Source organism: Neopsephotus bourkii, unplaced genomic scaffold, assembly GCF_033783945.1.
Source record: "Neopsephotus bourkii isolate Nb327-2 ecotype Australia unplaced genomic scaffold, CSIRO-AGI_Nbou_v1 NB_1827, whole genome shotgun sequence".
NCBI lineage: Eukaryota > Metazoa > Chordata > Aves > Psittaciformes > Psittacidae > Neopsephotus > Neopsephotus bourkii.
The window spans coordinates 66484-78662 of NW_026902300.1; the positions used below are offsets into that span (position 1 = coordinate 66484).

The following is a 12179-nucleotide window of genomic DNA, read 5'->3' on the forward strand; positions in this document are numbered from 1 at the left end:
TTTCACATATACATTCACGGACGTTGTGGAGTTTTTTTGTTTTCAGTCAAGCCTAAACTACATGGCTTTGCTTTGACTACTCTCCAAATGACATTATTACTGTATTCTTTTTTGATTATGGCTATATTAGGCAGCATGTGCTTAAACAGCTTGTGGTAGTAACTGAGGTAGGTCTGATTTGCTCAGCACTGCATCTAAGAGAACCTTCAGCAACAATCTTCCAAAACCCTTTTGTTGTATAACTTTTGCTGCATGAGAAAGCTGCTTCTTGCAGACCCAAAAAAGTATCTGTTAGCTGGTTTTCAAAGTGATATCCAGCAAACACACTGCGTGGTTGACTCTAGGTTTGCCTTCCAGCAGATGCCTATGTCACTATGTCATCCATCAATTTAGACAAACCATTTAATTATAGGAGGAACTTTCAGACAGGTTTCTACCCAGGTGGCTACTCTGAAGGTTAATCTGTTGCCCAAAATGGTTTGAAACTGCTGTCACAATGACTGCAGTTTCCAACCTGCCTGGCAGCACCAGGACCTGGAATATGATTTCTAATAGAGTAGGATTCATATTTATCCTCATGGTGATATTTGGAATGTTGCCTACATATGGAATAACCCCTATCTCTGCTGACAAAATGAGAGTGGTTTCTGTGTATTGCTGTGCAAAGGCCTATTTTCTATATTATTTATGGAGCTCCTCCCACTAATATGACTTGCTAGAGGATCTGTAAGGCTGTGCTTGTTCTGAAACCACTATTGATTAATGCTGAGATGAAATATTTTTTTAGAAGCTGTCATTGGAACATGCTTAGGCTGCACTTGCTGTCAGCTTCACAGTCATGTTTCTGTGTCTTCCTCTAAATTCCTCTCCCAGCTGGGCTCTTTCATATCTTAGCATTAAAATAGATTCTTCCTAATTAGACAGATCTCTGTCATGATAATCATCTTGAGAACGTATGCTGTATTTTCATCCTGCATATCTTTTCACAGAACAGGCCTTTACTTTGTAATTTTTCACAATCCTAACTCACTGAATAGATCCTTTACCAAGCAATCATCTCCTGCAAGTAGTAATTAGTGTCCTGTCAGCTGATAGTGGCAGGCATTGGTGTTCAACCGCTGGCATCAGCAAGTTCATATCACATCACTCTGAATTCTGAAATGTTTGGTTCTTAGGACATTCCAGTTGTGAAGAGAGTTTTACAAAGCTGATGTGCAGGGGGGATAAAGAGCAAATATGCACATTTGTGCATGCAAAGTGAATTACTATGTAAGAGGTGAGTGTGCATAAGTCCATGGTTAAGTGCATGCATCTATCACGAGTGAGTTTGTGCTTGTGGCTGATTACAGAACAGAGTTGCTTGGCCAAGTTTTTGAACAACATTTGTTTTAATGACAATAATCAGAACAACACTGAGATCTCTCTATTTTTGCAACACCCAGTCTACAATCTGAGGGGATTCCCCTCATTTTTACTTACTCAGATTCAGTGGCTTAGCACAAGTGTTGTTCTTCACAAAAACTGAATTTAACTAGTTCCCTAAATAGCTCATTTTGGCCTTAGTTTTCCAGAGGCTGGTAATTGTTTGAGTAAGTCTCCTTAAAATAAAACTGATTCCAAAATGAACTGTGAATCTTGTCTTCATGATGTTATTTCACAATTGCCATTCGATACTTGGCTTCAAAAGAAACCCCTCCTGTCAGACAAAAATTCTTAGTTAGCTCTTAAGATGACAGCTGTAAATAACACAGCACGACTGACTTCTTAATGAAATGCTGATTCTACTGATCGAGTTTTGATACAGGGGATAGGGCTTATCTTATAAAAGGTTCTGCTATAAAGTGATACAAGTATAACTACTGTTGCTGCTAAAATGAGTGGGGAAATGGATAGATATGTATTTGCTTTGTTTTAACCTCAGCCAATTAAAAAAAAAGAAAAGAATCTTTTGATCAGAATAAACATTTTTAGTATGCATCCAGATGTTTTATTAACAAAACTGGTGATTGATCTGTTTGCAAAACTTTTAACTGTAAGCAGCAGTTACTTCAGCACTTTGTTACTGAGATCATCCCCCCTGGGCTGGGCAGCCTGGCACAACTGAGCAATGTGGCTTGGAAATGAAAAATCCCTACATTTTTAATAGGCTGGAATAATTCTGTAGCAATCCAGCATGCACTTAAAATTTAATACTGGGTTTGCTGCCAAAGTGATACACTGGAAGTTATGTTTGTGTGACTCCGTGTAGGTTGAAAAATGGCATTTATCCCAGTTGTAGGAAGACAACTTCTGTCAAGCACACCAGAGCACAGTCTGCAAAACTCCAGTGCTTTTACCTGTGTTTCTGGCTCTGTGGGTATAAAAAAATGTTTCTAGTGGGGGAACTCAAAGCGACTTTGAAGTTATACTTAGTTCAGAGCTTTGCCCATGTCTGGCCTGATGACACTTTCCATTCCAACTAAAACTCAAACAATAAAAACCCCCACCATATGAGGAATCATCCCCCCCCCACACACACACCTTACCCTCTCCCCTTCAGTTCTTACATTCAGTCTTTTCCTAGATGTTCCTACAACCAAATAAAAAACATCACTGTCTCGTGGAGTCAGACGGAGAGTTACAGAAGAGCTTATAGCACATTCCCTGGCTCCAGATTGAGAGAGACCACGAGATGATGCAGGATTTGCTGTTTCCCCTTGCTCTGAGGCTGCTTTTTAGCTATAGTTCTGCCCTGTTCATTTTGTGATAAAGTAATAATGGGTGGTCACTAACAACCATAAGTAGTTGCACTTCAGTTCTCAAACTGATAGTAAAGTTTTAAGGAAAGGGGGGGAAATATGCTCCTTAGTCCCAGCACAGGGAAGGTACTAGCTACTAATTTTATTTGTCCACTTTTATTTCCATCTCAACATAGTCAAGAATAGTTGCAATAGGGATGAAATTAACCTCAAACTTCATACTGCTGAGCACTTAAACAAAAGACAGCTCTTTACTACAGAGAGTAGCTTAGAAATAGTATCCTATGCTAATCTGCAGTGGCAGAAATGATGGTTTAAATCGGATCTCATGACTAATGTATGAGTTCCCAATTTTCTAGATTTCCAGCTGCATGTTATAGAACAAGGGTGTCTCTCAGAGATGATTCTGGGTCACAGAGGTATGCTTAACAGAAAAAGAAGAAAATAAAGAACTGAAAGTGCGCATCTCATGGTGCTAGTTAGAAAATCCCCATCAATTAAAACTGTGCGAGCAGTAGCTTTGTTTGCCAAATGGTTGAGCACTCGCTTCCCGGGATGCTGTTCCTGATCCATGAATCACCCGAGCTCTGCACGGAGGCAGCCGCCGGCAGCCCGCTAGCTCGCTCTCTCGGAACAACGTTCCTGCCCAACGTGTCATGTTTCTGCCGCTGTTTAAAATAGGAAGTTCAGCCCGGTCTCCGCGCGGCACCGGGCTGCCCGCTCCGCTCCCGCGTTATGCAACAGTTGACACTGGCAGGGAGACATGGCGCACGCTGGGCTCCGGGGGTGCTCCGCACCCTCCGGTACAGAGGCACTGGGCTCGCTCACCCGAAGCGCTGCCCCCCCACCCCCCTTTAACCTTCTTCCCGCCCGGTCTCCGCCGCTCCCAGCTGCAGCGCCGAGACTCCGCCGCCGTGCTCGCCCCGGCTGCTGGCCTCTGAGGCTGCCGCTCGCCCCGCCCGGCCTGGGGAGCCCCGGGGGCGGCAGGTGGTGGCCCGAGCCCTGTCGAGCCGTGTCGAGCCGTGTCGAGCCGAGCCGAGCCGAGCCGAGCCGAGCCGAGCCGAGCCCGCAGGCGCCGGGCGTGAGCGGAGCGTGGGGCGCTGTGGAGGAAGCGCCATGTCCGCTCCTGCTGGGCGACGTCCGTGCCGGGTTTTGCACCTTGTCCCCGGGTCTGCCTCCCGGCCTGGAGGAGCTGCCGCTGCTGCTGCTGCTGCTGGTGGTGCTGCTGCGGTGTTTACTGAGCGCTCCTGTCCTGATATCACTCCGCTGGCATGGAGGAGGAGGAGGTGGAGGGGGAGAGCATTTGATCATTGTGATGGTGGCAGGAGGAGCAGCAGCAAGCAGAGCAGAGCAAAGCGTTAGGCTCTATCAGCTCGGTGGTTTGCAGAGACTTCACAGCTCTACTTTTTTTTTTTGTTTCTTTCTTTTTTTTTTTGTTGTTTTTCCTTTCCTTCCAGCTCGGTCCGGATTGTCCATGTGTTTACTTCCCCCAGCCCGAGGATTTGCTCTTTAGGTTCCTGTTGAAATGCAACTCAGCAGCCAAAGTACTTTGCGAACACGGTGCGGCATAAACACCCAAACTTTTCTCTAGAAGGAAAAATACAATAAGAAAGCGGCTCGTCCTGTCTCTTGCTGCCAGGGAGTGCGAGTGAGTGTGTCCGTGTGTGCCTGTGCCTGGATGCGTGTGCGCGAACACGCGTGTGAGCGGCTGTGGATGTGGTTCTGTGTGTGTGTGCCGGCGGAGGGGCGCGCGTGTTGCTCTTTATCCATGGGGAGAGAAGGCTTTGGGCGAAACCTCCGGAAATCTCCCGGAATCTATTTGGAAATAATGGATTATAAAAAGGAAAAAGGAGGAAAGGAGCTGCTCTGATATCTCCTGGAGTTTGCTACCCGAATTGCTGCTGCTTAGTTTGTTGTGCTGCTTTTTGTGTGTGTGTGTGTGTTCGTTGGTTGTGTTGCTGGTGATAACCTTTTAGCACCTTCTCTCTTTATTTCCCTCCTCCTTCCCCCCCCCCCCCTTTTCTTTTTAATGTTTTGGAGCTTCTCGAGAGGGATTGGCTGGGGGGAAAGAGAAACATTTGCTTGGGATCGCTGTTTCCCTGATACATGCTGGTGCCCCCTCCCCCCCAGTTCTCTCAAAAGTATCCCATCAGGACCCCGGAGGAGACTGTGTGTGTGCCAAGGGTAGGGGAAAAACTTCTTCCAAAATAGTGTGCCCGGGGAACAGGATGGGGGATTTTGCAGCCCCCGTTGCCGCCGCGAATGGCAGCAGTATCTGCATCAACAATAACCTGAACAGCAGCCTCGGCGGGGCCGGTGTCGGGGTCAGCAGCGCTCCCCACGGCCCTCCTGCCGCTGCTCCCAGTAACAATAACGCGAACGGCGGCGTCCCCAAGCACAGCACGGTGGTGGAGCGGCTGAGGCAGCGCATCGAGGGCTGCCGGCGGCACCATGTCAACTGCGAGAGCAGGTACCAGCAAGCCCAGGCGGAGCAGCTGGAGCTGGAGCGCAGGGACACCGTGAGTCTCTACCAGCGGACCCTGGAGCAGAGAGCCAAGAAAACCGGCACCGGCGGCAGCAAGCAGCAGCAGCAGAGCAAACAGCAGCAAGATGCCGAGCCAGCCACAGCGGAGCAGAGGAACCACACTCTGATCATGGTAAGGGGATGCGGCCTGGGGGGCGGCTGTCGGCTCTGCGGTGAACTGTAGGTGGACCCCGGTTTCCCGTAGGGGGGAACCGGTGCTCGGCTCAACTTCAGCGGCGGCCGCGCTGTGTGAGCGGTGGGCTCGGGCTGCTCCGCAACTTCTCACGGCAGGGGCAGGGGGAGCGGACAAACTTTCTCCCCCCCGTCTCTCTCGGAAGGGAAGAGCTGCCCCTGGGGAAGGGGAAGGAGCGGCGCCGGGTGCGCGCCGCAGGCTGTCGAGAGCCCACGGACGGGTTGTGTGTGTGGTTCACGACGGCTTTCCGCGCGGGGGGCGGGCGGGTTGTGGTGGCTAACCCCCCTCTAAATCCCTCGGCGGAGGGAGGTGGAAGTCGGCTTCTCAGGCCGGGGTGCCGGCAGGAGGATGAGAAAAGTTGGGTAGTTCTCTCGGCTGGGCTGCCCCACGCGAGCGGCAGCCCCAGCTGAATCGCTTCCTAAAGTTTCCGTGGGTTTTAAGGCTCTGGGCGAGGAGTGGAGGGGGGGAAGGGGGCGGGGGCTGAGCCGGCTGGAGCGTAGCGGCAAGTAGGAAGTGGAGTTTCCCACTCCCAGGCTGCACCGAGGATGCATAATCAGAGGAGGTGCGGGGGGAGCCGGGTCCCGCTCTCCTCTAGAGCCGTGGTTAGAGTAGGTCGCGGCGGCTTGGCTGGGGCTATCAGGAGAAAAGCGTGCGTGTGTGTCCTGGCGTGTCCTCCCGCCCCGGGCCGTGCGGGGCCGTGCTGCGGATGCCGGGTGCTGGAGGGGGTGGGCACGGGGCAGCCGGGTTTTCGCCTTCTGCAGGGCGCACAATGGGCGGTGGGGAGGAGGGAGGGGAGGTGCGACAGCAGTGTGTGGTTTACAAGCCCTGCACGTCCCTCCCTCCTGCCCGCCCGCTGCGCGGCTGTGCGGGAGGGTTCTTGCAGGGCGGCAGCTGCCGCCGGGCCCCCCAGGGGGGGTGTGGGGGGTGTCACCGTGACAAAGCGGCGGGGAGGCTGCAGTCTCGGCGGCGGCTCTTCCCCTCGCACCCCCACAATGCGTGGAAGGAGGGAGCACTGTGTTTATCTTAAGCAGCTCCGGGCCCGGCCTCCCCCGGCCGCGGTGCCGGCTCGGTGCCCGTCGGCTCCTCCCCTGCACGGCGCCGCTCAGTCCCGCGGGCACCGGCACCCTTCCCTCAGCCCCTCACCGTCCTGCAGGGAGCTTTGTCTGCCCCCGGGCGATGGGATGGGAGTTCCTTAGCCGGCCGCAAACAAAAGCTGAGCGCAGCCCCCCCCCCCGCCGGGGAGCATTCCCCGGTACCGCTCCCGGGGAGGACGGCCGGGAGCGGGGGGCGGGCCGCCTCCTCCCTCCGGGCGGGGAGCCGGGCAGGGCCCGCGGCGGCGGCGAGAGGAGGGAGGGAGGGAGAGAGAGAGAGAGGGTAGGAGCGGCAGCTGGAGCCGCACAAAGCGTGGGGGGGGGGGGGCCTCTGTGTGTGTGTGCGCGCTTTGCAAACAGGAAGCAGAGAAACCTCACTGACATCTTGTTGCTTTCCTGGCCATATTTCTCCGCCTCTCCGCAGGACTTTTGAATGCACAGTTACCGCGGTGCCCCTCGCACCGCAGCGCTTTGCCTTGGCTCACATCTACTCCTAGCTCAGTAACTAATCAAGCTCCACGAGCAGGGACTATCTTCCGTGAGCCAAACGGTCTTCAGGTCCCTTTCCACATCCCATGTCCTTTCCACAAGATACAGGAAAGGGGCTGGAGGCTCGGGAGACCTCAGGATTACTTGGTTCCAGGGAAGTGTTGTGGTGCACTGTGTACGCACCCGTCTTCAGAACAGCTCTTTGGGCCATTGCTAGCTGTGGGTTTTCCTTTCCCCTTCTTTCCAAACCTTATCATAAAGCATTAAAGGCCAGGGTTTTTAGTGAAGTAGCTCATTTTTTATAAGAGCGAGTAGGGGTAGGACAAGGGGGGGATGCCTTTAAACTGAAAGAGGGGAGATCTAGGTATTAGAAAGCTCTTCACTATGAGGGTGATGAGGCACTGGCACAGGTTGCCCAGAGAAGCTGTGGCTGCCCCATCCCTGTCAGGTTGGACAGGGCTTGGAGCAGCTTGGTCTAGTGGAAGGTGTCCCTGCCCATGGCAGGGCGTTGGAGCTGGGTGAGCTTTAAGTTCCCTTCAACCCATTCTGTGATTTGTTGACCTTCCCTTGAAGATCCCGGACGGAGACACACTGCCCTGCTATAATGTGAAAGTTGTGGAAACAAAGTAACAAAAGGAGGAAATCCATTTGCAACTCTTGCTATTATTAATTTGTTTCAGGTTGGGACACTCCGGGAGTTAAGAGCAGCCAACCTAAGGGGTAGTGTGTGCTGTGAAATTCACCGTAACTGAATTTGTGTGCTTCGGTCTCAGTGCTATTTAAATGTACTCAGTGTGCACTATGCTTCTCCTCTTGAAAAGAGACATTCTAATATTTCCTAAAAACCTGACCCGTTTCCATCAACTTTTTTTTTTTTTTAAAGAATGTGTACACAAGTGTCGCAAAAAAAAATAAAAAAAAAATAGAAACATTATCTGCTTTGTTTCACTCATAGACTGATAATTATGATTTTTGTCTCATGTTGAAAACATTAGGGAGCATCCATGCGTACGTGAAAGTAATATTCAAAACCTGAGAAATTGCTCCTTTTGAAGCAACTGAAAAATATTTTCTTTAAGACATTTATGCTTTTTGAGTACAAAAAGAGAAGCTTTTTCATTTCTAGCCATCATAGGAGCTTGGTGAGTTTTGATGTTTACATGCATCATGATTTTTATTTGCCAAAACAGTTCAAATTCATTTAACACTTTCTTTTGACATGAGAAAGCAGTAAACTACATTTTGGGGGTTTCTCTCTTTATTTCCTGGTAAACTCCAGCTGAGAGGTTTATAGTGGAACAATCATTTGGGTCTGCTACTGCTTTACTCCTCACACACAATCATTATTGAATTCTTCCCTCAGATTATGAAACCGCACAATTTGAGAATGAAGCAGTCAGGCTTCAATGACAACAAACACAATGTGGATCACAAGAAATGCTGCTTCTAATTCTTTTTCACCGGGGCAAAACAAAGGGAAGTATGCTCAGTGTGTGCGTCCTCCTCCAAACTGAGAGATGCTGGGAAGGGAGGAGAGATGTGTACTAGCTCAGGACAGCAAACCCTCCCAGCAGCCGGTGCTGACACAAGTGCTGAGGTACCATTCAGCAGGGTGGGTAAAAGCTGTCTCTAGAAGATGAGTATCTGAAGACACATGCTCTGATTTTCTTCATGTGGTGAAATACAAGCTCTCTGGTCTGTGCCATGCTCCTTGTCACCACCCCCACAGTTTACACCCTCGCTCCTTGAGTTCATGAAAGGGATTATGCACTTTCCACTGTTGAGGGCTCTATGTCAACTGACAGGCAGTCATCAATGAGAGCCTTTTTTTCAAGAAGCAGTGTAGGAGCAGAGGCTTGGCTGTGTTTCATGAATTGCTGATCTACTCTGAATCCGTGTCTTGTTACAGACCAAGTTTTCACTTGCTGAAGTTTGGAATATCTGGATTTATAGCTCTTTCAACCTGTTCTACTCGAGGAGAACAGTGGGTTTCAGAACTAGTTTGCTCCCATACTGTCATGCAGAAAAGTTAATATGTTGTTTATAAATATATGGGAGGGCCTTTTCCCCCAACCCCAGTTCAACCTGGCAAAAGTCAAACTTGTTTTCTGTGCATTTATGTTGGATTATTTAGAATGCTGGAGCAGCTTGGTGTTCAAAGGAAGTATTAGGAAAATATGCAGCCCATCCAAAACTTTGCTGCTCATCTTTGGGATGCTTGCAGGAAATATCAGCACATTATGTCAGTTCTTTGATTCTTTGTGAGCTAATCTGCTTTCTTGTTTCCTCCTTTCAGTGTAAGAGTCTTCTGGCTCTGCATCCATGCTGCTGTGTGTGTTTCATAGATAGTGTGTGTGTGTATATACACATATGCATTTTATATATAAAATAGTTAATGTATATTTAGAATACAATACATAGCTAAGTATGTAATAGGCAAACATATAATAAACATTGCAAGTTATGTCACCTCTGCTTCTTATCCATGACACCACTGTTCATTTTTTGTTGTTTTGTTTTTGTTTTTTGGTGTGTTTGTTTTTTCTGGTCCAATGAAACACTACACCTGTAATTACCATACTGACCTTCTAATGCACACTTATTTGTGTCTGAGCAAATAAATATTGCTCGGTTATTGTGAGGTATAAGGGGGCTGGAGCTCCTTTTTTGCTGTTTCAAAAGTTCTTCGGGACTTTTCTTATTTATCATCTTTATTGGTTTGATACCTACTGTCATAGTGACCATTTCTAACCTTAAAACCGGTCCTTGGGAAACTGAGATTTAAACACCATAAACATAAAATGTTATTTGGTTCACAGAAATTAGTGACAGAAGTGAAATGACCTATGAGGTCATCTTTTTTCTTCCCCTGCCAAAGCATACTATGCCAATTCCAAATGAGTTTAAACTTACAGAAAACACGGCTGGCAAATAGAGTATTTTCCAATACTGCTTTTTAACTACTCCAGGCTAATGCACTGCCTCATGGAAGGTATCGATCACTATGTCCTTCTACCTGAGGGAAGGGAAGTGTGCAGGCCAGTCCTCCACTGCTTTGTGTAGTGACAGAATAACACCTTCAGATGTATCGAAAGCTGATTATATCTCTTCCTTGTTGGCAGATGTTCCACCTTTCTCCCCCAGGCTCTCCTATGTTGTTGAAAAAGGTACCCGGAGTGAGAAGTGTAACATCTGAGTTGGTCTTAGTGCTTCATAGATAATGGGGGTAACAGAATTGAATGCTGAAGAATGCTGGCAGTCTTCTGAGTAGATTTTTAAAGTTTAACACCTGTTGTATTTAATACGGACATGTGTGTATGTTCATAAACCTGTATGCGTTTCTTGTGTTCTTTGTAGTGCAATATGGCTGTTTAACTTAGGTTGCAGGTGCTCAGAAGTTGATCAGTTACACTGTAGGAAATACCTATTTCTCTAGCATTGCAAAGATGAGACAGAGAGATGATTTTTCAGGTGTTTCTTTTCCACAAGAGGTCAAATACTGTAGCCCTTACTCATGCCTGATGACTAAGTAGGATTAAGCATCTCTTCAGTTAATAAGCTGTCTGATCTTGCTCGCACTGGGGCAAAATCTGTAGTAAATGCAAAACTGGGATGATACCAAAATTAAATCCAGGCCAGCAATGCTCCTTCTCTTTCATATGCATCACAGAAGGAGTCATCATGTAACCCCTTTTATTTTGCTCTTTCTATAAGGGTGTATCTCTGTGTCTCTCTTATTCCACAGCCTCTCCCATTTTTCTTCTTTCCATACCAGCTCACACTTGATGCTCCTCTGTGATTAGTGTCCTTTAGGACAAGGAGTTTTTGTGTTGACCTCTTTTTGCAGCTTGTCTTTTTGCAGCACAGTAGGTTTCAGTTTAGCAAACTGAAAGGAATGGAGAGACTCTTCACCTCAAGCGCTGCTAGCCTCTAATGACCTTTATATGCTCTGATAGAAAGTGTGTCCCTTTATAACATAGTCAGTGGTTATTATAAGCTGTAGCCAGAGCAGGGCAAGTTGAGCTTGTTCAGCCTGGAGGAGAGAATGCTTTCAGTGCCTTGAAGGGCCAACAAGAAAGATGGAGAGGGGTTTTTTACAAGGGCAGGTAGGAACAGGACAAGGAGGAATGGTTTTAAACTGAAGAGAGGGGAGATTTAGATTAGATATTAGGAAGAAGTTTTTATTGTGAGGGTGGTGAGGCACTGGCACAGGTTGCCCAGAGAAGCTGTGGCTGCCCCATCCCTGGCAGCGTTCAAGGCCAGGCTGGACAGTGCTTGGAGCAACCCGGTCGAGTGGAAGCTGTCCCTGCCTGTGGCAAGGGGTTGGAACTAGATGAGCCTTAAGGTCCCTTCCAACCCAAACCATCCTATGGTTCTGTGATTCTATTTTGACATGGGGTAGCCAGTCATAGTGAAAAATGAGCTCCAGATTGACCAAATAGCATGTGTTGAAATTCCTGCAGTGAAGTTTTAGGCACTGTCAAGTTCAGGAGGAACAACTTTGGCAGGAATGTGTTCAAAACTCATTCTGCTAGCACAGAGCCAAAACCATTAACATGTGATTGTGTTAAGACAAATGGTTGCATTTAGGTTAACCTTAATTTACAGGAGTTTGACCTAAAGCTTAAGGCTTCACAGGTGGCTTAAGCTGGTGTGAACCTGAGGTGCCACCACTAAGGAAGTCTTGTCTTTCCTGCTCGTGTCAGTGTCCATATATTCTTGCTGCCTCCCTTTGCTAATACTAGCCCTTAGTTCACCAAGCAGGCGAGGACAGACACATTTCTTTCTTTTTCTCTTCTGGGTTGGTTTTCACCTGCATTGGATCCATGATTCATTTGTCTGTCCCTCCCTTGGGCAGCATAGTCTTACAACACCTTAATCCTCTTGTGAAACTTCCCCCTTATCCCAGGATAAACATCTGGGAACTAATAGTTAAAACATGCTCACCTGGTAGCATACATTTTACCTGGGCACCTGGTATCTGTGCACATGGTTCTGTTCCTGACTGCAGAAACAGGGGAATCTGTAAGTAACAAAGGAGTCAGAGTTTGTTTTTACTCAATCGCTTGCATGTATATAACATTTGTTTGCATATTATTTCAATATGTATAATTCATATTGATGTGCTTGGATTAGCAGAGGTT

General features: G+C 48.1%; 1 protein-coding gene across 3 annotated transcripts in view; it reads left to right on the forward strand.

Annotated features, from left to right (window-relative positions):
- The window catches only part of MAML3 (mastermind like transcriptional coactivator 3), a 280365-nt gene that overhangs the window by 21461 nt on the left and 246725 nt on the right, over positions 1 to 12179 (forward strand). For 2 of the 3 annotated variants that reach the window (XM_061343856.1, XM_061343858.1), the window contains exon 1: positions 3829 to 5395. In XM_061343856.1, coding sequence (XP_061199840.1) covers positions 4967 to 5395 — 429 coding nt within the window. In that variant the 5' untranslated portion in view covers positions 3829 to 4966. Of the gene's footprint in view, positions 1 to 3828; positions 5396 to 12179 lie in introns of those variants that run through there. The other variant, XM_061343857.1, reaches the window with a different exon arrangement.